The sequence below is a fragment of the Mustelus asterias genome, chromosome 29 (assembly GCF_964213995.1).
Source record: "Mustelus asterias chromosome 29, sMusAst1.hap1.1, whole genome shotgun sequence".
NCBI lineage: Eukaryota > Metazoa > Chordata > Chondrichthyes > Carcharhiniformes > Triakidae > Mustelus > Mustelus asterias.
The window spans coordinates 6,184,441-6,211,782 of NC_135829.1; the positions used below are offsets into that span (position 1 = coordinate 6,184,441).

General features: G+C 44.3%; 1 protein-coding gene across 1 annotated transcript in view; it reads left to right on the top strand.

The window, feature by feature from the left end:
* LOC144480495 (tetraspanin-3-like) overlaps positions 1-27,342 on the top strand; it is a 63,692-nt gene that overhangs the window by 28,857 nt on the left and 7,493 nt on the right. Inside the window, exons 5-6 of the mRNA XM_078199994.1 lie at positions 2,816-2,968; positions 5,661-5,744. Of these exons, the coding sequence (XP_078056120.1) occupies positions 2,816-2,968; positions 5,661-5,744 (237 nt within the window). The remainder of the gene's footprint in view (positions 1-2,815; positions 2,969-5,660; positions 5,745-27,342) is intronic.

Here is a 27,342-nt window from a genome sequence, read left to right on the forward strand (position 1 = left end):
CAACCCCATGTATTTACCCAACTAATCCCCCTAAACTGCTTCATAGGACACTAAGGGGCAACTTAGCATGGTAAATCCACTTTTTTTCTTTTATTCATTCTTGGGACATGGGCATTGCTGGCTGGCCAGCATTTATTGCCATCCCTAGTTGCCCTTGGAGTCAACCACATTGCTGTGGCTCGGGATTCACATGCAAGCCAGACAAGGTAAGGACCGCAGATTTCTCCCTAAAGGACATCAGTGAACCTAACCTGCACATCTTGCACATTCTCCCTGCGTGCGTTTCCTCCCACAGTCTGAAGGTGTGCAGGTTAGGTTTATTTGGCACAGTGATATTGCAGCTCTCCCAGCTTGTTCTCCAAGCTGTCAGATGCTTTTTCTTATGTCACTGCGGTTTGTGCTGATAGCAATCACAAGTGACAAACCACTGCAGGTCACTGCTCCCTTGACCTTGTTGCACTGCACTGTACAGGCTGGCAGTGCTGATTCTTTCATTGTTGGTCTGGACAGAGTGGTAATCAGAATATTTATTCACATTCATCATTCTCAAATAATTGCAGTTTACATTGCTTCTAGTGTTCACCAGTAAGCCCCAAGATCGATGTGATTGTAATGTTGGCAGAATTACTCAGTGGTGAACAACCAGGTCTAATACTGGAACCATAGAATCCTTGCAGTGCAGAAGGAGACCCGAAGGCCTATAGAGTCTGCATCGACATTCCAAAGGAACACCTTACCCCGCCCTATCCTCGTAACCCCACACATTTACCATGCCTAATCCATCTAATCCATCTTTGTGATACTAAGGGGCAATTTGGCATGACCAATCCACCAAACTTGCACATCTTTGTACTGTGGGGGGGAAACTGGAGGAAACCCATGCAGATGCTGGAAGAACGTGCAAACTCCACACAGCCAGTGATCCAAGGCTGGGATCGAACCCGGGCCCCTGGCGCTGTGAGGCAGCAGTGCTAACCACTGTGCTACCCTGCTGCCCACTATGTATGCAAATCCATCTTATTGAAAGGCTTATCACCAAGTCCTGACATAGTGAATTATATTCTGTCTTATTGACTGTTCATAAAGTCGACAGTGCAGAAGGAAACCATTCAGCCCATCAAATCTGCACCAACCACAATGCCACCCAGGCCCTATTCCCGTAACCCCACATATCTACCCTGCTAATCCCCCTGACACTAAGGGGTAATTTTAGCATGGCCAATCAACCTGCACATCTATGGACTGTGGGAGGAAACCGGAGCACCCGGAGGAAACCCACGCAGACATGGGGAGAACGTGCAAACTCCACACAGACAAGGCTGGAATTGAACCCAGGTCCCTGACGCTGTGAAGCAGCAGGGCTAACCACTGTGCTGCCACTGTTGTGAAGAGAAAAGCAGCAGCCAAACCAGTAGGATGAATATCCAGTTAATTGTGGTTACTTACTGTGGGAGGATGTTGGTCAGGACACCGGAAACTCCTTCCTCTTCAATTAATGCGCTGGTATCTTTCCAGTGGAGCAAACTGTTTGAGTGTGTCAACTGAAAGATGGATAACACTGAGGGATAGGAAGTCTTAGACGATGTTCTCATCCTCCTCCAGGCCAGTAGCTTTAAAGCTAGTTTAATTACGATGCAGCTACTGCTTTGGCACAGAGCGGGCATTGTACCTTTCTACTCTTTTGCATTTACGTACGTTGTAAGCACTTTTTTGCCTTGAACAAAACTACACAAAAGCTTAACGTTTATCATTTATAGTGAAAGATGTGATCTCTGCTTAAGAGTTGGAAGTATCGGAGTTGTATCCAGATTTTTCTACAAACATACAACACAGTAATGTACTCCTAAAGGTTTTAGATGACTGGCTACTCTAGTGTTACTGTACATCTTTGCAATATAATCCTATTGTTTTGTTCTAAATGAAACTACTAAACTCGGTGGAATACTCGTTTGACCCAGTTTTAAATTTTATTACTTTTAAATGCTTTGTAGTTACTCCTTTGATTGTGTGGGGTGAGTGAAGAATTGTAAAAGGCCTTCCTTTTTAATCTATGGACTCTACAGAGTTCTGTGACCTCTGTAGCAGCAGTTAGGATGCTGTAATGTAATCCCTTGGTCCCTGGGCTGAAAAAAGAGGCTAAAAAGGTTTTTTTCACAAGTAAGGCTTACATTAACACTGCATTGAAGTTACTGTGAAAATCCCCTTATGCCACACTTCGGCATCTGTTTGGGTCAATGTATCTAACCAGCACGTCTTTCAGACTGGGGGAGGAAACCGGAGCACCCGGAGGAAACCCACGCTGACACTGGGAGAACGTGCAAACTCCACACAGACAGTGACCCGAACCTGGCGCTGTGAGGGAGCAGTGCTAACCACTGTGCCACCCCTATGGGTCCTAATCTATGGACTCTACAGAGTTCCGTGATCTCTGTAGCAGCAGTTAGGGTGCTGCAATTTAATCCCTAGGTCCCTGGGCAAGGAAAGGCTAAAATGGAATTCCCTGGCCGTATGTTATCTCTGGTGGAAACTGTACAAGATTGGATGGTGAGGAGATGATCCAGTGTACTCTGTGTTCCTCCTATTCTAACATTTAAAAGGATGGGTTACCCATCTTAAAAAGGACGACAAAATTTTGCAAATAATATATTTTTAGTATGCAGCAACAGAAATTATGCCCGCAAGTCATCAAATCGAGAAAAATTGGGAAATCTGATGTGTTTGGTTCTTTGACGGATTTCACTGGTTTGAAAACTGCATGTTGTAAGGAGTGCCATGACTATAGGTTTTAACTAAATGTGTGCTTCTTGTTTTCTAGCTGCGCTGTTGTGGCATCCACAATTACTCTGACTGGGAAAATACACAGTGGTTCAAACAGACAAAGAACAATAGTGTACCAATCAGCTGCTGCAAATTGGGTGTCAGCAACTGCACAGGCAACATGAGCCGCCCTATGGACCTGTATTCCGAGGTGAGGCTGTGCGCGAACAGGCGATCAGTGTCACAGAGGAAAATAACTGATCGGTTGTAATTTAAATTCTAATTTGATGCAACGCTAGTATGTGTAGATCTATTGTCTGAGAAATTCCAAAACCCATTTTTAAAATGAAGTCAGTGGGTTTGTCCCATCGCAGTAGGTTATTAATCTCCATTTGTGAAAGAATTCTGCCTTTCTTGGCATAAAGTACTGCTATGGAACGTTCCAAGAAGCATCTTCCTATTTTAATATATCACAGTAAGAAGTCTCATAACAGCAGGTTAAAGTCCAACCGGTTTATTTGGTATCACGAGCTTTCGGAGTGCTGCCCCTTCATCAGGTGAGTGGCCGCTCACCTGATGAAGGAGCAGCGCTCCGAAAGCTCGTGATACCAATTAAACCCGTTGGACTTTAACCTGGTGTTGAGAGACTTCTTACTGTGCCCACCCCAGTCCAACGCCGGCATCTCCACATCTTAGTTAATTTGAGACTCATTCTTTTTCAAAATTGTGCAACTTGTTACTTTGCTCAATTCTGGAGTCTTTTTTGAGCCCAAGTGCATCTTCGATCTATCATTCATTGCTTTTTCATTTCCTTTTGTGCGTGTCCATACTCAACTTCAGGTGGGATGCCTCCCTGTCTCGTCTCTCTCCCAACAGTCTCTTACTTTTGTTTTTAAGATTTAAAAAAAATATCTGAAATATAAAAAAATATATTATATATAATATATATATATATACTCGCAAGTTCAGTATTATTTCAAACCTCACTGCTGCCCAAGTAAACTAAGTTGAGCTGAACAAACTGCTGACTTTGTGCATTTCCAAACTGCTGCAGGCGAGGGAGCAATGACATGTTGTCGCCCAGAATTGGAATACGTTCAGGTCCATCGTGGCAAGTTGCGCAATTGAATTGTGTAAACCTGATTGCTTGTGGGCTGTCACCAAGGGAGAGCGAGAGAGGAGTATGAAAAAGCAGCCGGATTGGAGTTTATTTTCTCTTGCAGTTCAGCTGGTTCACTAATGACCTCCCAGGAAAGGAAGCGGCCACCCCTGTCTGGTTTAGTCTACAACACACGCTCTTGGTTTGCTCTTATTCTGTGGCTGTCTCTTAATGCCTACACTTAAAACAATCATTCAAGTTAAAGACCCACCACCACATTCTTGGAACAAATTGGAGTGAGCAGCAAAAATCAGCCCTGCCAGTGCCCCACCACTTCCGAGAGCAGTTTCTTCATTAAGACTGACACAGCTTGTATAAATCAAACATGTAATTCAATGCTTCACTGTTTTTAACTGGTAATGCTTAAATGGGAGAAAATTCATAGGAATAACCTTTGTATAGCATGCTTTAAAAAGAATGTCATAGAGTCAGGAGGCCATTTAGCCCTCTGAATTTGTGCAAAAATTAATTTAACTGCGAAAGTTTGTTGTAAACTCAATTGCAAAACGTGTGAAATCTGTCATTTCAATCAGAATTTATTCCATAATTAAATTTTGTTTTCATGGTAATGTCTCTCCATTGCATTTCCAAAAGTAATGTAGGTTAAGATTCCTTATCCATTTCACCTGCTGCCATCCAGCTCCTATGGGGAGGAGAAAGGCAAGTGACTAGTTCTAGGCCTGTTCGATGCATCTATGACCCCTGATGTGCAATAATGGCCTGTAGTTCATGTTGCACTCCCTTCCCCCCAGCGTCCTGCTTGTCACTATTCCACAAAGATGTAGTTGAGGTTAGAGAAGTACAATGATGGCTGTTGTATTAGGCCACGTTGATTCTAGCTGCTACCTCTGTGGTTAATCTCCCTTTTTTAGAAAAAAAGCCTGCATTGCTTTCACATTTTTATTGATGCGACATGCAAAAGCAGAATCTCTACTACCACCACCACCCCCACACTCTCCCTTGAACAGGAGCACAGAGGAGCAGGGGTAGGCCATTTAGCAGCACGGTGGCACAGTGGTCAGCACTGCTGCCTCACAGCACCAGAGACCCGGGTTCGATTCTCGGCTTGGGTCACTGTCTGTGCGGAGTCTGCACGTTCTCCCCGTGTCTGCGCGAGTTTCCTCCGGGTGCTCCGGTTTCCTCCCACTGTCTGAAAGACGTGCTGGTTAGGTGCATTGGCCATGCTAAATTCTCCCTCAATGTCCCCGAACAGGCACCGGAGTGTGGCGACTAGGGGATTTTCACAGTAACTTCATTGCAGTGTTAATGTAAGCCTACTTGTGACACTAATAAACTTTAACTTTAAACTTAAACTTAGCCTCTCAAGTCTGATTAGCTTGATTTTTAATGAAATCGTGACCAATCTGTGACCAGGGTCCATATAACTTAGTGGATAAAGGCATAATCTGATGTGGCATTAAATGACACACTATGTCTAATCTGTGCTGTGTTAGCTAATGTTATCCAGGGCAGCTTATGCTGCTCTTGACCTTGGCATCTTAGACTGGCGAAGAGGGACGGAGAAAAAAGGGTTCAACTGGGATCCTTGATTCATTATCCAATAGCAGCAAATATTTTGAGGGTAGGATTAGTTGTGGCTCTCACGTGGGTGACTACTTGGCTGTGATACAGAAGGATTCCAAGAGAAAATGGAGCAAACTCTTATGAGCTGGTGGGATGGGGGATGACGGGAGAGAGAATCTAAAAGTTGTTATTTTCATTATTTTTTCCTTCCATCTTACAGGGATGCAAGGTTCTGGTGGTGAAAAAGCTGCAGGAAATCATGATGTACGTTATAACAGCTGCTCTGGCGTTTGCAGCTATTCAGGTAAGGCTGAAGAATGAGTTGGTATGGAGAACCTTGCGACACACGGGGAGATTGTTTGGTCCATCATGTTTTTGTCAGCTCTGTGAAGGAGCTACCACTCCCCGGCTCTCTTGACTAATCATGATATAATGTGGAAATGGGGCACGTAGCAATGTGTTGGGATTGTTTTGCAAGATTTAAAAGCAGCAGCACACATGCTGTGCAAATCTTTCGCACTGGTGAGAATGAAGCTTCAGTGATACCATGTGTGCTTGCTTTTGGCTGGCATGTAATGGTTGACTTGCTTGCACTTCCTTTATGTCCATCTGCTAAGTGATTGATCTAGTATTAGGTTGTACTCTTGTTTTGCAGATCGTAACATGCATGGGTGTAACCATTAATGGAGGTTGTGGTAAACTGCTGTCATCTTTTAGAATGTATTATAATCTGTTAGCTGATGCAAGGCAAATTTGCACTTGACATTGCTGCTGCAGAGAATTCTAGTTCCTGTACAGTGATCGCATAAAAGGAGAAGGGGGCTTCCAAGTTGTTCGGTTAATTGTGAGAAATTTTCACTCCCTCTGTTCCCCTTCTAATTTTTCCTTCAAATCACGCTGTCTCTTCAGAAATAATGGCCTCCTTAAGGCTTTCAGCTTTACTATTCTAGCTATGCATCTTTGTTGACAAATCTTTTCAGACAGTTCAGAATTTGTCCTTCAGCAATTTGAACATCTGTCACGTGGCAAAATGCTGAATTCTACAGACAGTTCGGAGAAGAGCTCTGATCCCAATCCCAGCATGGTTTACCTTGGCATCTACACTGTCTGTAGAGTCTGCACGTTCTCCCCATGTCTGCGTGGGTTTCCTCCGGGTACTCTGGTTTCCTCCCACAGTCCAAAAGACGTTCTGGTTAAGCGGATTGGCCGTGCTAAATTCTCCCTCGGTATATACCCGAGCAGGCGCCGGAGTATGGCGACTCGGGGATTTTCACAGTAACTTCATTGCAGTGTTAATGTAAGCCGACTTGTGACACTGATAAATAAACTTAGAGTATTTCTAAACTGTTTTCATGGATACCTCGGCCATAAGATTCTGTTCCCCTCTTCACCCGTTTCCCCCCACCCATTACCTTATTTGTTACCTGTCAAAGCTCAAGAGTGTAGGTTCTGTAACCGTCCTCTGACACCAGGATGGGGCTTGTAGCTTATCTCTGAACTGTCTGCAGGACTTGAACATGTTTAGATGACTTGTGAAGATGATCTATTGCACCTTTACAGATTCCTCTTCTCAGACTGATGCATTTTCCACTTTAATGTCTAGTTAGTTTCTTCCAGTCAAAAGTTAGGATTATTAAATTGTTGCTATTGAGGATGGAGATTCCCTTCTGAAAAATTCTAGGTGCCAGTAACACCTCGGGGAACAAAGGTGCATCTTCTTTGAAACTATTCCAAATACCATGAATGTCCAATGATCTGCAAGGGGCTCTTTTTTCATCATTAAACTGGTGATCAACAATCACAATACAGAGGACCAGTATCTCTCGTTCTTTGTGGCTAGAAACGTTTTTTAAAAACTATTCATTCATGGGATGTGGACGTCACCAGCAAGGCCAGAATTTATTGCCCATGAGAAAGTGATGGTGAGCTGACTTCAGTTCTTGTGGTTGAGGGTGCACCCTTATGCTGCTAGGAGTTCCAGGATTTCACCCCAGGGGTGGCACAGTGGTTAGCACTGCTGCCTCACAGCGCCAAGGACCTGGGTTTGATTCCCGGCTTGGGTCACTGTCTGTGTGGAGTCTGCACGTTCTCCCTGTGTTTGCGTGAGTTTCCTCCGGGTGCTCTGGTTTCTTCCCACAGTCTGAAAGAGGTGCTGGTTGGGGTGCATTGGCCGTGCTAAATTCTCCCTCCGTGTACCCGAACAGGCGCCGGAGTGTGGCGACTACAGGATTTTCACAATAACTTCATTACAGTGTTAATGTAAGCCTTACTTGTGAAACTAATAAATAAACTTTAAGTTTTTTAACTTTTCAATGAAGAAATGATGACATATTTCTAACTAACTGGTAGGGGAACTTGGAGGTGGGGAGTTCCCATGCACTTAGCCTTCTAGGGGGCTTGGAAGGTGCTGTCCACAGTAGTCTTGGTGAGTTGCAGCAGTACATCTTGCACTGAGCCACTGTTGAAAGGATTGAATATTTAAGGAGGTCACTCAAGTGCCAAACAAATAAACTGCTTAGTCCTGGGTGGCGTTGAGCTTCTTGGCATTGGAGGTGCATTCAGGCAAGTGGAGGCTCCATCAGACTCTTGACTTGCACCTTGTAAATGGTGGAAAGGGTTTGGGTGTTGAACGGTGCATCATTCTGTGGAATATCCAACCTCTGACCTGCCCTTGCACTTGCATGATTTATCTGGTTTGTCGAGTTCTGTATATGGTCTCCACCACCTTCTGACTCCCAGATTTGACTATGGTGATGGCCTTGTATGTCAAGAGGAGGTGTTTAAACTCTCTCTCGTTGGAGATTGTGTGGTACAAATGTTTGTTTTTTAAGCCCAAGCCTGAATGTTGCCCAGGTCTTGAAGCATTTTGACACTGACTATTTCGTGGTATGAACAACATTCAGATATCTGACATGATGGAGAGAAGATTATTAATGAAGTGGCTGGAGATGATTGGGCCTAGGACACTGCTCTAAGGAATTTCTGCAGGATGCTACCGGAACTTGATGGTTTGAGTTATAAGGAGATGCTGGATAGACTGGGACTCTTTTGTCTGGAGCGTAGGAGGCTGAGGGGTGATCTTGTAAAGGTCTAAAATAATGAGGGGCATAGATCAGCTAGATAGTCAATATCTTTTCCCAAAGGTAGGGGAGTCTAAAACTAGAGGGCATAGGTTTGAGGGGAGAGATACAAAAGTGTTTAGAGGGGCAATTTTTCCATACAGAGGGTGGTGAGTTGCTGGAACAGAGGTAGTAGAAGAGGCAGGTACAATTTTGCCTTTTAAAAAGCATTTAGACAGTTACATGGATAAGATAGGTACAGAAGGATATGGGCCAAATGCGGGCAATTGGGACTAGCTTAGGGGTTTAAAAAAAGAAGGGCGGCATGGACAAGTTGGGCCGAAGGGCTTGTTTCCATGCTGTAAACCTCTATGACTCTAAGTCCTTGGGCTAAGATGATTGGCTTCCAACAAAAACAACTGTCTTCCTTTGTACTAGGTATGACTGCAGTCAGTGGTGATCTTTCCCTTTGATTTCCATTGACTTCAATTTTACTGGGGCTCCTTGATGCCACACTCTTGTCAACTGCTGCCTTGACATTGAAGGCAGCCATTCTCTCCCTACCTAGAATTCAGCTCTTCTGTCCAAGTTTGGAGCAAAGCTGTGATGAGGTCTGAGGCCGAGAGGTCCTGGCAAAATCCAAGCTGGATTTGAGTGATCATGTTTTTGATGAGTAAGTGCCATTTTGTAGCACTGTCATCAATGCGTGCAATCATTTTGATTGAGGTGGTAATTGGCCGAGTCCTGTCTTTTGTGGACAGGCTATTAATGGGCAAATTTAACATAGAACATAGAACATAGGACAGTACAGCACAGAACAGGCCCTTCAGCCCACGATGTTGTGCCGAGCTTTATCTGAAACCAAGATCAAGCTATCCCACTCCCTATCATCCTGGTGTGCTCCATGTGCCTATCCAATAACCGCTTAAATGTTCCTAAAGTGTCTGACTCCACTATCACTGCAGGCAGTCCATTCCACACCCCAACCACTCTCTGCGTAAAGAACCTACCTCTGATATCCTTCCTGTATCTCCCACCACGAACCCTATAGTTATGCCCCCTTGTAATAGCTCCATCTACCCGAGGAAATAGTCTTTGAACGTTCACTCTATCTATCCCCTTCATCATTTTATAAACCTCTATTAAGTCTCCCCTCAGCCTCCTCCGCTCCAGAGAGAACAGCCCTAGCTCCCTCAACCTTTCCTCATAAGACCTACCCTCCAAACCAGGCAGCATCCTGGTAAATCTCCTCTGCACTCTTTCCAGCGCTTCCACATCCTTCTTATAGTGAGGTGACCAGAACTGCACACAATATTCCAAATGTGGTCTCACCAAGGTCCTGTACAGTTGCAGCATAAAGGGCGGCACGGTAGCACAGTGGTTAGCACTGCTGCTTCACAGCTCCAGGGTCCTGGGTTCGATTCCCGGCTCGGGTCACTGTCTGTGTGGAGTTTGCACATTCTCCTCGTGTCTGCGTGGGTTTCCTCCGGGTGCTCCGGTTTCCTCCCACAGTCCAAAGATGTGCGGGTTAGGTTGATTAGCCATGTTAAAAAATTGCCCTTAGTGTCCTGGGATGTGTAGGTTAGAGGGATTAGCGGGTAAAATATGTGGGGGTAGGGCCTGGGTGGGATTGTGGTCGGTGCAGACTCGATGGGCCAAATGGCCTCCTTCTGCACTGTAGGGTTTCTATGATTTCTATGAACCCCACGGCTCTTAAACTCCAACCCCCTGTTAATAAAAGCTAACACACTATAGGCCTTCTTCACAGCTCCATCCACTTGAGTGGCAACCTTTAGAGATCTGTGGATATGAACCCCAAGATCTCTCTGTTCCTCCACAGTCTTCAGAACCCTACCTTTGACCCTGTAATCCACATTTAAATTAGTCCTACCAAAATGAATCACCTCACATTTATCAGGGTTAAACTCCATTTGCCATTTTTCAGCCCAGCTTTGCATCCTATCTATGTCTCTTTGCAGCCTACAACAGCCCTCCACCTCATCCACTACTCCACCAATCTTGGTGTCATCAGCAAATTTACTGATCCACCCTTCAGCCCCTTCCTCTAAGTCATTAATAAAAATCACAAAGAGCAGAGGACCAAGCACTGATCCCTGCGGCACTCCGCTAGCAACCTGCCTCCAATCCGAAAATTTTCCATCGACCACCACCCTCTGTCTTCGATCAGACAGCCAGTTACCTATCCAATCGGCCAACTTTCCCTCTATCCCACACCTCCTCACTTTCATCATAAGCCGACCATGGGGGACCTTATCAAACGCCTTACTAAAATCCATGTATATGACATCAACTGCCCTACCTTCATCAACACACTTTTAGTTACCTCCTCAATTTCTATTGTTTTGGGTGGATGCCAGTATTGTAAGTACTGGAACAGATGGACTGACTGGAGACATGGCTAGTCCTGGAGCACAAAGTCTTCAGCAGTGTATCTGAAATGTTGTCGGGTCCCATCACCTTTGCTGTAGCCAGTAAACTCATCTGTGTTTTGGTACCATGTGGAGTGAATCGCGCCTACTGAAGACTGGCATCTGTGAATGGCAGAGACCTTAGCAGGAGGCATTTGGCACTCCTGATTAAAGTTAGTTGAAAATGCTTCAGTCTTGTGTTTTGCTCTCCTGCTGGGCTCTCTGATCATTTGAGGAGGCATTTGAATGTTTTGAGATTTGATTGGCGATTTATATTAGACAGAGCTTCCATGTAGGTAACAGCCTTGTGTCATTAGAGCTTCAAAACTGATTGTAACCATGGACACCCCATGGATTTTTACAATCATTAAAGCGAGCAAAACCATTGACTGAATTACTGTGTGAACACTGCATAACAAACGGTTTCCCTCCGTATGAATTAAGTAATTTGCTTTGTCATAAGACCATGGGACATAGGAGCAGAATTAGGCCCATCGAGTCTGCTCCGCCATTCAATCATGGCTGATATTTTTCTCATCCCCATTCTCCTGCCTTTTCCCCATAATCCCTGATCCTCTTATTAATCAAGAACCTATCTATCTCTATCTTAAAGACACTCAATGACCTGCTCTCCACAGCCTTCTGTGACAAAGAGTTCTACAGATTCACCACTCTCTAGCTGAAGAAATTCCTCCTCATTTCTGTTTTAAAGGATTGCCCCTTTAGCCTCAGGTTGTGCCCTCTGGTTTTAGTTTTTTCTACTCGTGAAACATCCTCTCCACGTCCACTCTACGTCTACTCTATCCAGGCCTCGCAGTATCCTGTAAGTTTCAATAAGATCCCCCCCTCATCCTTCTAAACTCCAAGAAATACAGACCCAGAGTCCTCAACCATTCCTCATACGACAAGCTCTTCATTCCAGGGATCATTCTTGTGAACCTCCTCTGGACTCTTTCCAGGGCCAGCACATCCTTCCTCAGATATGGGGCCCAGAACTGCTCACAATACCCCAAATGGGGTCTGACCAGAGCCTTATACAGCCTCAGAAGTACATCCCTGCTCTTGTATTCTAGTCCTCTCGACATGAATGCTAACATTGCATTTGCTTTCCTAACTGCTGACTGAACCTGCATGTTAACCTTGAGAATCTTGAACAAGAACTCCCAAGTCCCTTTGTGTTTCATCAGCTATTCTATCCTCTAATGCATGTTCCTGCAGCAACATTTTCAGTTGTCAATAATGACCTTGTCACATTTGAACCTTTTTTTTCTCCACAAATTCAGAATTGCTGAGAAGTAAAGATCCTATTGGAGTTGTACATTGCTTTTTATTGGGATGCTGGAGTCACCAACTCCCTAAACTTGGCTATGGGCCATGAGGTGGAGATGCCGGCGTTGGACTGGGGTGGGCACAGTACGAAGTCTCTCAACACCAGATTAAAGTCTGACAGGTTTATTTGGAATCATGAGCTTTTGGAGCGCTGCTCCTTTAGGTGAGTGATGGAGGAGCAGCTGATAAAGGAGCAGTGCTCCGAAAGCTCGTGATTCCAAATAAAACTGTTGGACTTTAACCTGGTGTTGTGAGACGACTTACTTGGTTATTGGCAGCTGCAGAGCTGAGATGTGTATAATTCCTCAGTATATTATAACATCCATTCTTTCAAAATGAGATATTATACTATGATGCATTCAAGTTGCAAACTTGTCTTTCCAAGCAATGTGTGCCTGCATTTGGTTTTTGGTTATTTTCCCAGCATTGGGCGGCACGGTAGCACAGTGGTTAGCACTGCTGCTTCACAGCTCCAGGGACCTGGGTTCGATTCCCGGCTTGGGTCACTGTCTGTGTGAAGTTTGCACATTCTCCTCGTGTCTGTGTGGGTTTCCTTCGGGTGCTCCGGTTTCCTCCCACAGTCCAAAGATGTGCGGGTTAGGTTGATTGGCCATGCTAAAATTGCCCCTTAGTGTCCTGGGATGCGTAGGTTAGAGGGATTAGCGGGTAAAATATGTAGGGATATGGGGGTAGGGCCTGGGTGGGATTGTGGTCGGTGCAGACTCGATGGGCCGAATGGCCTCTTTCTGTACTGCAGGGTTTCTATGATTAGATGTTTTAGGAGCATGGATAAAATTAGGAGCTGCGATTGGTTCGTTTGCCTTGTTCCCTCTATGTTCCACCCAGCTAATAGAGTGAGTTGAAAACAAGCTGTTAATTACCTACCAATGTTGCTGATATCCAGGGCAAACCTTGTCCTTTACCCTTGCATTTCTGGTTCCTACCATGCCTGATTTGTGCTTTGTTACTTTCCCCCAGCATCTCTTGAGACCTGTGAGATGTTGTTACTTGAATGTTATTGAAGGTATACATACAATTCACTTACATTTTTATACATTTAATTTGCTGCTGTTGCATTGTTGGTCGATATCTTTACATACAAACGTAACGAATTAGGAGCAGGAGTAAACCACTTGGCTCCTTGAGATCAAGGCTGATCTGATTGTAACCTCAGTTTCACATTCCTGCCTACCCCAATAACCTTCTATCCCCTTCCACCACCTTTTTTGACGAAAGGTCCCAAAGACTCGTGACCCTCAGAGAAAATGATTCTCATTTGTCTTGAATCAGTGACCCTTAATTTTAGATTCTACCGCCACACCTCCCCACCCCACCCCCCCAACACACACACACACCCACAAGGAAATTTCCTTTGCACATCCACCCTGTCAAGATTCCTTAGCATCTTGTATGTTTCAGTCAAGTTGCTTCTTCCTCTTCTAAACTCCAAATAATGCGAGCCTAGTCCAACCAACCTTGCCTCATAAGACAACCCACTCATTCCAGGTCTTAACCTAGTACATCTTTCCTGAACTGCCTCCAATGTATTTGCATCCTTCCTTAAATAAGGAGACCAATGCTGTACACACTACTCCAGATGTGGTCTCACCAGTGCCCTGTACGATTGAAGCATAACCCTACTTTTGTAATTGGTTCCCCATGCAATATATATTAGCTTTCCTAATAACTTGCTGTACCTGCATAGTAAGCTTTTGCGATTCATACACCAGGACATCTAGACCCCTCAGCATCTGTGCTCTGCAATCTCTCACCATTTAGATAATTTATTTTTATTCTTCCTGCTAAAATGAACAATTTTGCATTTTGATTTGCAAGATTTTTGTCCACTCAACCTATCTATATCCATTTTTAAATTTTATGGCCGCTTCACAACCTAATTTCCTACCTACCTTTATGTCATCAGCAAATTTAACAATTGTACTTTCGACACCTTCATCCAAGTCATTTATGTAAATTGAGGCCCCAGTTGATGCCTGTGGTACACATTTTTCACAGCATCTTTCCAACCAGAAAATGACTCATTTATGCCTAATTTGTTGCCTGTTAGCTGGCCAATCTCCTATCCAAACCAATATGTTATCCTCTATACTACTGAGCTTTTATTTTCCACAGTAACCTTCGATGTGGCAGCTTATCGAATGCATTCTGGAAAGTTAAGTACAGTGCATCTACCAGTTTCCTTTTATCCAGACCATATGCTATTTCTTCAAAAAACTCTAATAAATTGGTCAAATATGATTTCCCTTTATCAAAACCATGTCGACTCTGTCTGGTTACCTTGAATTTTTATAACTACCCTGCTATAACTTTTCTACCACAGATATTAAGCTTGTTCATTTCCTGCATCTGGCTCCCTCTCTTTTTGAATGCTAAAGTTACATTTACTATCTTCCAATCTAATGTAAGCTTCCCTAAGTCTTAATTTTTAAAATTTAGAACCAAACGCATCAACTATCTTGCCAGTCACTTCTTTTAAGACCCTAGGATGAAGTCCATCAGGGCATCATTTGTACTCTTGTATCAGATCCTTACACAGCAACATCACTCCAATTTTGCAACTCTGCTTTTCCATCACCCTACTATTGAAAATGGCACTTCCATCCCTAATCTCGAACTCTTTCTCTCCTCTTCCTTCCTCCCCACACAATTTTCTTAAAAAAACCCCCATCTCTTTCCCCAAAGCCATGAATCATATTTCCCAACTCTTCCTCATTGATTTTGTGTCCATTCCCTTGTGTTTTTCTCCTGTGAAGTGACATTTGTTGTCTTTTTTTTCTCGGTTGAATGCAGTGTAAATGCAAATATTAAAAACACTATTGAAAAACCAACTGCACGACTTAAGGCCTCAAGGAAACATAGAAACTAGAAGCAGGAGTAGGCCAAATGGCCCTTCGAGCCTGTTCCACCATTCATTATGATCATGGCTGATCATCGAATTCAATATCCTGATTTTTTTTCCCCCCCCACTTCATATCACTTGATCCCTTTAGCCCCAAGAGCTATACCTAATTTCTTCTTGAAATCGCATAACGTTTTTGTCTCAACAACATTCTGTGGTAGTGAATTCCAAACATCCACCACCCTCTGGATGAAGAAATTTCTCCTTACCTCAGTCCTAAAAGGATTACCCCTTATCCGCAAACTATGACTGCCTAGTTCTGGACTCCCCCTTTTTCATTTCGAAACATTCTGAATCTACCCTGTCTATTCCTGTTAGAATTTTATAAATTTCTATGCAACCAATAGGGTAGATAACGTAAAACTCCACGGAGAATAAGTATTTGTCCTGAAACCTGGATTTGAAAAAAAAATCATAGTGGGTAGAGAAATCTTCACAGTTTTATCAAGCAAGCCCTCCTGAAAAACTTTTGGAAAAACTTCTCTTTATATTGAAGACTGACTCTTGGATAAGATGCTTTTAATCCACAAGTTTTTGATGACAGCTAATTGGAGAAATGGTGAAAGTAAAAGTAGATTAAGCTTTCAACAGCAATCAGTGGTTGAGGAGAAACACTTGACTTTCTCAATGTGGTGGAATGTTGGTGTTGACTACAGGAGCGCTTTCCTTTCAAGTGCCTGGTGTTCGCATCGAGCACTCAAAGCAACACACAGAAGAGCTGCTGCTAATCAGCCTCAAAATGGCTCCCAATTGACCTTGGAAGACCACCCCTGCTGTATCATGGTGGCACATTTTGCCACAACAGCTAGCCTAGGCCTGTATGATATTGTTTAAAGCTTTAAAGTTTATTTATTAGTGTCACAAGGCTTACATTAACACTGCAATGAAGTTCCTGTGAAATTCCCCTCGTCGCCACACTCCGGCGCCTGTTCGGGTCAATGCACCTAACCAGCAGGTCCTTCAGACTGTGGGAGGAAACCGGAGCACCCGGAGGAAACCCACTCAGACACGGGGAGAACGTGCAAACTCCACACACACACTGACCTGAGCCGGGAATCGAACCTGGGTCCCTCGCGCTGAGGCGCAGCAGTGCTAACCACTGTGCCACCCCAGGTGTTGAATTCGCGATTTTTTTTTTAATATGCTGTTGGTCTATACCTACTAGGCACTGGTTTGAGACTGCCCAATTTCCTCTAGGGTCTTTACAGCCAGCAAGCTTCTATCCCATCGGTCCCAGGTGAGGGATACAAGTCTGACTTTCAATATCCCAATAAAGACTTGCCTGGTAAAAATACCCGTGAATGGAACCACATTGCTTGTCCATGCTAAGATTCTTTGAAAATTGATCAGTTGATTTCTACTGAGACATTGGAGTACCTCTCGTTCTCGGAAGAAAATGACTCATTTGGGAAAAACATATGATTTTATCTTGATTCATGCGGTTGCCTTGGTGATTTTTGAGATGGCATGTCTGGGCAATATTGGCAAATACTAAAACAGAAAAATCGCTGATTTTTTTTCTAAAATTATTTTCACTGAGGAGCACTGACAATCTGTCAGAGATCCATTGACTTCCCCAAGGGAGAAAATGGGATTCTGTTTTGGGTGGACACTGTTCACCGTCTATTTTTTGTGTGGGTTAACCAGTGCCGGATTTAGACTTGGTGAGGCCCTAAGCCATATAAAGCTGGGAGGCCCCTTGTTAAAAAGTTTCACCAAAAGGTCTCACAAAGGTGCAAACCAAAACAGGACCTTGGGTCGCCACGTAAAAATTGAAAACATAATTATGCCTTTTAATTATTTAATAGCAAGGGGTATTTAAAGTGAAAAATACAAATTATTTTCAAATGGATGCATTTCCTGATTACGTATTTATCATTTTGCCATTTTAAAACTATGCATAAAAATTTGCTACACAAGCCATTTCAAAAACTACAGAACACATAAAAAGCCACGTGTAATTTTAAAACACCTCCAAAAAAAATTCTGAAATTTTGTGAGGCCCTAAGCTGTAGCTTGTTTAGCTTATGCCTAAATCCGGCACTGGGGTTAACTCACATCGCCAGTAATAGCCGTACTGTAACACTATCTGGTGCAGTTTAAGAACTGACCAGCTCTTGTGTGGGTGAAAGCTCGCATTATAGCAGCTTTAGCCCGGCAGATCTATGCCTTTAGCTTATTAAAACACTAAACCTTCTGTCCATAAAGTCACAGACTATGACGGCACTGTCTCCAGGCTTGGTGATTTGATGACTCAGTCTTTTTTTTCAAAACCTCGGGTCCCCCCCCCCCCCCCCCCCCCTTAAAAACCAGCTGCTCCTTGCTGAGTCTTTCACACAGCATCTTGTAGTGACAAATGGTGCTTGGAAGGTTTTAAGAAAAACTCCTTGTGTTAATCTACCCCTCCCCCGTATCAGTCGGTATTTTCAAGGCAGCCATGTAAGTTATTTCCTCATGTGACAGCAGATAGGATGATTCACCTCATATCTCCCTTTTGGAAAAGCACCTGATATCCCTGCTGCCTGACTGAAAATTAACAGTGGGCAGTAAGAGTTTGTGTGCGTGCACGTGTATACGTGCGGGAATAAATCACAGCCACAAATCTGCATCCAGCCTTCAATATGGGGGCGGCACAGTGGTTAGCACTGCTACCTCACACAGCAAGAGGTTTAACAACACCAGGTTAAAGTCCAACAGGTTTATTTGGTAGCAAAAGCCGCACAAGCTTTCGGAGCTCCAAGCCCCTTTAGGTGAGTGGGAATTCTGTTCACAAACAGAGCATATAAAGACACAAACTCAATTTACATGAATAATGGTTGGAATGCGAATACTTACAACTAATCAAGTCTTTAAGAAACAAAACAACGTGAGTGAAGAGAGCATCAAGACAGGCTAAAAAGATGTGTATTGTCTCCAGACAAGACAACCAGTGAAACTCTGCAGGTCCAGGCAACTGTGGGGGTTACAAATAGTGTGACATGAACCCAATATCCCGGTTGAGGCCGTCCTCGTGTATGCGGAACTTGGCTATCAGTTTCTGCTCAGCAACTCTGCGCCGTCGTGTGTCGCGAAGGCCGCCTTGGAGAACGCTTACCCGAATATCAGAGGCCGAATGCCCGTGACCGCTGAAGTGCTTCCCAACAGGAAGAGAACAGTCTTGCCTGGTGATTGTCGAGCGGTGTTCATTCATCCGTTGTCGCAGCGTCTGCATAGTTTCCCCAATGTACCATGCCTCGGGACATCAGATGCTCTCTTCACTCACGTTGTTTTGTTTCTTAAAGACTTGATTAGTTGTAAGTATTCGCATTCCAACCATTATTCATGTAAATTGAGTTTGTGTCTTTATATGCTCTGTTTGTGAACAGAATTCCCACTCACCTGAAGAAGGGGCTTGGAGCTCCGAAAGCTTGTGTGGCTTTTGCTACCAAATAAACCTGTTGGACTTTAACCTGGTGTTGTTAAACTTCTTACTGTGTTTACCCCAGTCCAACGCCGGCATCTCCACATCATGACCTCACACAGCGCCAGGGACCCAGATTCGATTCCCGGCTTGGGTCACTGTCTGTGTGGAATCTGCACGTTCTCTCCCGTGTCTGCCTGGGTTTCCTCCGAGTGCTCCGGTTTCCTCCCACAGTCTGAAAGACGTGCTGGTTAGGGTGCATTGACCTGGACAGGCGCCAGAGCGTGGTGACAAGGGGAATTTCACAGGGACTTCATTGCAGTGTTAATGTAAGCCTACTTGTGACTAATAAATTTTTTGCTGATGTACAACACACATGACCTTTATTCTTAATAATAAACAATAGAATAGCATGCTGAAAATCTCTTCGCTCTGAAAGGTTTGAACTTTTTAAGAACACCAGGTTCTGATAAACATTGGATGTTTTGCTTTGACCTGGCAGTACAAGGCTGAGTAGGAATCCCTTTTTTTATTGACTTTGTGCCTTTGAGCGTACAGTGCATCCTGACCTCATTGTGTCATGTGTACACAGTACACAGTATCCTGTGGCAATTTGACTCAAATCAAGCAGCTATTAAGACATAACTTTGATTGAAAATACTGTTTCATTTTCTGAGGAAAGGCAGCACTCCGATACAGTAAAAGTTGTCATTCTTCAATGAAAATAATTTTAGAAACAAATCAGCGATTTTTCTGTTTTAGTATTTGCCAATATTGTCCAGACATGCCATCTCAAAAATCACCAAGGCAACCTCATAAATCATAAAGTCATATGTTTTTTTCCAAATGCAAAGCATTCTAGATTGCTTTATAACCCCCATTAGTTTATTTAATCTCCAACATGTCAGAGTTGTTTACAAAGACTATAATGCTGCATCTAAAATGCTTTACAAAATTATTTTAAAAATCCTACTGTTTTTGTTTGGATTTTATCTCTGTGGACACGAGGGTAATTTTTGCCATCCTAGCATCTCCGCCTTGGGGGTTGCTGAGTGAGGAGGAATATTCTATTCTGATTTGGCAGCCAAGGCTGGATGGAGTGATTAATTGCAAGTCGCATCGATTCCCCTGCACATGCACATGCATTATCAGGCTAGCACACGGGCACTGGTCGTGCCTACACATGTGCTTAGCCTCTTGAGGTTTGGCTGCAGGGGAACCCAGAAATAGAACCTGCCAAAGCATATTGTTTTGCCGAGCTTGAAGCATGTGTAGCCTGGACCTGCAGCAGCTGTGCAAGTTCTGATGCTACATGCTGCTTGGACCTTGATATTCCTGCCCTTTCCATTGCTTTGTAGTTAACCTCGGATAATTCATAGTATTGAAGATTACTACTTTAATCATAACCTCAATTCTCACTTACTAGTAGTCCACTTAATTGCCATCCCATCCATCAGCTTAGAGGTTCATACCCTCCACCACTGAGAATGTCAGCAGTGTGTACCATACAGAGGGTGCTCTGCAGCAACTTGCCACGGATCCTTTTTGAGAGCACCTTCCAAACCCATGGCTATCACCTAAAAGAACTAGGGCAGCAGACACATGGGAATACGATCATCTGCAAGCTCCCAAGCCAGGTTGCACACCATCCTGATTAGTGCACCTTGCAATTCAGCACTCTGGCTTTGCCCGGGAGGCATTCGTGGGGGAGTTGGATTATTATCTGAAAAGGAAGAATGTGCAGGGTTATGGGGAGGAGGGTGGTAGGGAATGGCAGTCGGTGCGTTGCTCATTCGGAGAGTGGTGCAGGTACAATGGGCTGAATGGTCTCCTGTGCTGTGAACAGTCCAGAAATTTCAAAGCAGTTTCATGATTGCGAGTGAGCCTTGATACTACTTCTAATAAGTCTGTCAGAGTTGGCAGATTTGTGTGTGCTGATTTGCTATAGTCTTTCTTGAATTGCAAATATTTCTGGCAGTGATAAGTGTACAAGTAACTAATTGAAGGTATTCTTTTTGATTTAAGGGATGAGGGTGGGTTACCAGTGTACAAACTGCACTAGAACTGTAATTAAAAGTGACAGCAAGCCCGCAGGCTGGTGAGTGCGCGCTCTGCCCCGGAACCCCCTCTGTTCCTATCTTTTTCGCTCCAGATTTATGGGTCATGTCCCACAGAATATCCTGAACCTAAAATGCGGTCTGTTGGAAGAGCACATTGCAATAATAGTACATGCGGTATGTCAGGACCAGACTTGCTGAGTAAACATGTTTCTATTGCCTCCAATTTCCGAGTACAGCAATAACCACTGGTGCTTTACAATTTGTAGCAATTCGTGGTGTTATGCCATGTCCGTTCATTTGTCCTCTGTGAATCAAACTTGTCTTAGTTGGCTATGCTTTAGTCAGTTACTGGCTGGTGAGGATGCCAGGTTCTTGGGTGGTGGGCGGAAGTGGGTGATGGAAGAAGTAAATTATAAGATTTATTCTCTCCTTTTCCAGCCAATTACCCAAGGCTGTGCACCTCCCAGTAAAACTCCAGCTGGCCCATCATTGACAGCAGACTTGGGATTTCTCACTCTTCAGTCAGCCTAGAATTTGCTGCAAGAAGATTTTGATGGGGAATTTTAAAAAAAATAAAGTATCCCTGTACCAGTGTTCTTTTTAAAAGTTTATTAGTGTCACAATAGCGGTTACATTAACACTGCAATGAAGTTACTGTGAAAATCCCCTAGTCGCCACACTCCGGCACCTGTTCAGGTACACTGAGGGAGAATTTACCACGGCCAAAGTACCAAACCAGCACATCTTTTGGACTGTGGGGGGAAATCGGAGCACCCGGGGGAAACCCACACAGACACGGGGAGAACGTGCAGACTCCACACATAGTCACCCGAGGCTGGAATTGAACCCAGGTGCTATAAGGCAGCAGTGCTAACTGCTATGCGACTGTGCCGCCCACAAAGTCTACTGCACCTGCTATTAAGAAATAGGAGCAGGAGTAGGCTATTTAGCCCCTCAAGCCTGCTCCACCATTCAATAAGATCTGATAGTGGGTTCAGTTCCACTTACCCGCCTGCTCCCATAACCCTTAATACCCTTAATGGTTAAAAATCTATCTATCTGTGACTTAAACACATTTAACGAGGTAGCCTCTACTGCTTCATTGGGCAGAGAATTCCAAAGATTCACTACCCTCTGGGAGAAGAAGTTCCTCCTCAACTCTGTTCTAAATTGACTCCCCCGTATTTTGAGGCTATGCCCCCTAGTTCTTGTTTCCATTGTAAGTGGAAATAACCTCGCTGCTTCTACCCTGTCTAGCCCCTTCATTATCTTATGTCTCTATAAGATCTCCCCTCAACCTTCTAAACTCCAATGAGTACAGGCCCAGTCTACTCAATCTCTCCTCATAAGCTAACCCCCTCATCTCCGGAATCAACCTGGTGAACCTTCTCTGTACCCCTTCCAAAGCTAATATATCCTTTCTTAAATAAGGGGACCAAAATTGTACACAGTACTCTAGGTGCAGCCTCACCAGTACCCTGTACAGTTGCAGCATGACCTCCCTGCTTTTATACTCCATCCCTCTCGCTATAAAGACCAACATTCCATTTGCCTTCTTGATTACCTGCTGCACCTGCAAACTGAGTTTTTGTGATTCATGCACAAAGACCCCCAGGTCCCTCTGCACAGTAGCATGTTGTAATTTTTCACCGTTTAAATAATAGTCCATTTTACTATTATTCCTTCCAAAGTGGATAACCTCACACTTACCAACGTTATACTCCATCTGCCAGACCCTTGCCCACTCACTTAGCCTAACCAAATCTCTCTGCAGACTCTGTGTCCTCCACGCAATTTGCTTTCCCACTCATCTTTGTGTCATCCGCAAACTTTGTTACCCTACACTCGGTCCCCTCCTCCAGATCGTCTATGTGTATGGTAAATAGTATATGGCAATTCCCAGGAGGTCACCCATCCAAGTACTAACCAGGTTCTGAGTCTGCTTAGCTTCTGAGATCAGGTGTTTTCAGACTCATGGCCATAGAGTGTGTCTGTCTCTCTCTTTCCAGCAAGATGCTTTCTGGGGACTCCTGCACTGTGCATGTTTTGTTAAGCTCAAATAGCCCTCTTGAGTGCCTGTGTCCCTGGGCCAGGGAACCAAAAAGCCAATTTCTTTCTGAATGTTACCTAGTGACTCCCAAAAACATGCACCTTTGGGCATTGAGTAAAGTGTGTACGGCACTCTGTTATGATGTGTGGCAATGTACACAATCTAGGTTCATCCATGGGTTGCTTTACTTGCCGTCAAAATACACTTCAGTGAGAGTTGGAATACTCAGGAAAGGAGGGAAAAAATAGTTTGCTCTGGTATCAAGGGAGCTCAAGAAATTGGCTTGATCCTGTTCTTTATCTGGTCTGCTGTAGGCTTGTGTTTTTTCTGCAGGTGTCTTGTGGTGTTGAGAGAGCCAAGCGTTGAAATTACTTCCTTGGGTGTTTGCAAAAAGGCTTTTGCTTAAGAAGCTTTTTAGCTTGCAAAACTTATATAAAGCTAATCTGGACCACTCATTCGGGAGTGACTTGTCTGAAATTGAGTCCTGTTCCGTAGAAGGACCTCCCTGCATGACACTCAAATCCATCTACAAGCACGTTATGCTCTACTTATAGATTACTTGCATTCATGTACCTGAAATCAGCTCCTTCACTCTGCAGGATTGTAAACCCATCTTTTGCATGTTTCTGCAAAATCTTCAGTTCCTGAAACTCTTGCTTCATTACACAATATGCCACAATTGTCTACAGCTAAGTTACATTTCAGAAATAATTGGTTCTACTGGTCAGTCTCCCTCTTCCATCCATCCATCCATCCATTGAACTCGTCCAAAACTTGTGGCAATTCCCATTTATCCATCACCCCTGTGCTCACCGACCTACACTGGCTCCTGGTATGTCAACCTTCGCAGTTTTAGAATTCTCACCCTTGTTTTCAAATCCCTCCCTCCAACCCTGCAATCTGCTGTTCTCGGCACTGCTCCAATTCTGGCCTCTTCCACATCCCCAATTTTAATCACGTCAACATTGGCGGTTGTGCTTTCAGCTGCTTAGGCCCTGAACCTTTGAACTCCCTTCCTAAACTCCTTCACCTCTCTACTCCCTCTTCTCCTTTGACACTGCTTGAAACCGACCTCTGATCATCTATCCTATACCTCCTTATGTGACACAATAACAATTTTTGTTTGAGTAAAGCTCCTGTGAAGTTTCGTGGGACATTTTACTCTGGGTGGCACAGTGGGTAGCACTGCTGCCTCACAGCACCAGGGACCTGGGTTCAATTTTGGCCTCAGGTGACTGTGTGGTGTTTGCTCATTCTCCCCGTGTCTGCATGGGTTTCCGCCCACAGTCCAAAGATGTACAGGTTAGGTGGATTATCCATGGTAACTACTTAGGGTTATGGGGATAGAGCAGGTGGCCTGGGTAAGATGCACTTTCGGAGAGTCAGTGCAGACTCAATGGGCTGAATGGCATCCTCCTACCCTGGAGGTATTCTATAGTTCTGTTGTGGAGGGCTTGGGAACATCCTGAGAAGATGAATAATCCTATAGGAGTTTTTTTGGCATGGCGTTCACTCTACCTCAGTAAAGCTGCTTTTATATCGGTATTGTTCTATTTTGGATTCTCAAAGTCCATTGTCCATGAATTAACTCCTGGTGTTTATGTTCCACGCTACTCTCTTTACTCTGATCCCAGATGCAACAAACTGATTTGCATTTGCTCATCCTGAAATCCACCTAAACTTTCCTGATTTAAATGTGCTGCATGCTGCAAAAAGTTGCCGACCTCCCCATTCAACATCGCGCTGCCCCTTTTGTTTCTCTTCCGAAACTGTAAAGATTGACCTTCATTTACTTGAAGTTTTTGCAAAACCACAGAACTTTGACCCATCAGCATCAAAAACTGCAGCAGTAAATTTGTCAATTTTCCAATGGCCTTCAAAGGCTGAATGTCTCGTTCCAGTGACTGCTCTGCTGATGGGCAGCTGGCCCGCAGCAAAGTTTATGCTTTGCAACTTGATTCAGGGTGTGGGAAAGGTTGTGACGAGAAGGCATAAAGGGTATCCCTTTACCCATTGTAATCTACTCCACGTTATTTACCAGTTTGATTTGTGTTGTGTGACCAACCCTTAGACTGCTGAATAACTCAGTGTGGAACAATTGGAAATTCCCTCGGGTGGCTTTGTAGCTTTTCACCACCTTCCCCCCTACGATCTCCCAACTCTTTTTGTTTTTCCTCTCTTGCAGAGGAATCTCCTTTTGTGACTTTTACTTGCAGATTTATCCAAACTTTAAGGAGAAAGGAATTGCATTCATTCGTACCTTTGTGTCTTCAAGGTTTCAGCATGCACCTCAGAAAACAACTTGATTTTTGAATGTTTCAGGCCTTTGTCATCAGTTTCCACATAGTAAATTCTGGGAAACCATGGATGATTAGATAATCTTTCTTTCTTGTGGCATTAGCTGAGGCAGGAATGGTGACCAGAGCCCTCCGAGAACTGCTTACTCTTCAAATAGTCTCCAGGATCTCAAAAATCTCATCTCCAAGGCAGTCCTATTTGTAGGCTCAAGCAGTTCATGTAATTTAAAAAAAAATTAAAGTGTCATAGAATCCCTACAGTACAGAAGGAGGCCATTCGGCCCAGCGAGTCTGTACCAACTACAGTCCCACCCAGGTCCTATTCCCGTAACCCCCCACGTTTACCCTGCTAATCCCCCTGACACTAGGGTCAATTTAGCATGGCCAATCAACCTAACCACATCTTTGGACTGTGGGAGGAAACCGGAGCACCATGCAGACATGGGGAGAACATACAAACTTCACACAGACAGTGACCAGAGGCCGGAATTGAACCCGGGTCCCTGGCGCTGAGGCAGTAATGCTAGCCACTGTGCCGCCCCACATGTTTTTCTGTTGGAGTACTGGGAGAGATGCTTACAAAATGAAGGCTTGAGACTTGTGATTGGTGAACTTGCCAAGTTTACTGCAGTATGTAATCTATTGATCCTGATCTACATACTTTGCAGGCCCAATAATGCATGTGGTGCTACCTTTCAGCACCCTTATTGGGGGAAAAAAACCAAATTACTGTAGATACTGGGAATCTTGAGTAAAAACAAAATGCTGGAAATAGTCAGCAGGTCAGACAGCATCTGTAGAGAGAAACTGATCCACTTCAGGTACTGATGAAAGGTCATTGATCTGAAACATTAACATCACAGATGCTACCTAGCCTGCTGAATATTTCCAGCACCACTTGCCTTTATTGCCATTGTAAGAAGTCTCACAACACCAGGTTAAAGTCCAACAGGTTTATTTGGAATCACGAGCTTTCGGAGCGCTGCTCCTTCAGGTGAGAGATGTCTGTGTCGACATGCGTGATCTCCTTGGAGGTCCTCTCCACTTTGAGCGATTTGCGATGACATAGAACATTACAACGCAGTACAGGCCCTTCGGCCCTCGATGTTGCACCGACCTGTGAAACCAGTCTAAAGCCCATCTAACCTACACTATTCCATAGTCAACGGTAGCCATGATGTGGAGATGTTGGTGTTGGACTGGGGTGGGCACAGTAAGAAGTCTCACAACACCAGATTAAAGTCCAACAGGTTTATTTGGAATCACGAGCTTTTGGAGCGCTGCCCCTTCTTCAGGCGAGTTATTGCCATTACCTCCTGTGCACCGGGTACATGGGGTTTGATACCCTTTCTCCTTGCAATGACAGTGAAAGCAACAAGTATTGCAGCTTCGAGAAATGTGCTTTGTTTGCAACCAGGATCTTCCAGCTTTCTGACCCAGCACCATGATTTGTGTGTTGTCTCCTGACCTGGTCAGGAACAAAAGGAATTGTCCAGCGACATGGCATTGAGTATTTTCTGAATATATGTGCCATTGCTCGCGGTGTCACCGCAGTCAATTACTTGCCCTTTCCATTATGCTTGAAACTGCGAATTGAAATACTTACTGAAACTCAATGTTGGCCTGCATTGTGCGGGACCTGTTGGGAAAACGTTAACAAAAATAGATGGAGGTTTGAGGGACCGTTTGTGTGGCGCAATAAGCAGGTCAAATGAATAGAATGGTTTTATATTTTAGCTGTTCCAAGTGGGGGGAAAAGAGTTCTGTTCAGGCGTTACGCTCGAGTAGCGAGCCATTTGATGTGAACATTTTCAATGGCTTTGCTCGTTTTAATGTGGAAATGGAGATAAGACTTCATTAGAAAGCATAAACATGCTTGTAATGCAAATGCACTGAGCTTGGGTGGGGGTGGTGAGGGGAAGAAAGTTCAGTAGGAGCTTGTTTATGAAAAGCCTTGGAGTTTTAAATTTTATCTTCACCAGCACATTGAATCCCTACAGTGCAGAAAGAGGCCATTTGGCCCATCGAGTCTGCACCGACAACAATCCCACCCAGTCCCTATCCCCGTAACTCCATGCATTTGCCCCAGCTAGTCCCCCGACGCTAAGGGGCAACCTAACCTGCACATCTTTGGAGTGTGGGAGGAAACCGGAGCACCCGGAGGAAACCCGTGCAGACACAGGGAGAAAGTGCAGATTGAACACAGAGTGACCCAAGCTGGGAATCGAACCCGGGTCCCTGGTGCTGTGAGACAGCAGTGCTAACCACTATGCCGCCTGAAGTAGAAGGGTCCTAAGGAACTGTGAGTGAGCCGTTTATTGGAGCCTGCTCTGCCATTTTAATAGCCTTGCCTCCTCT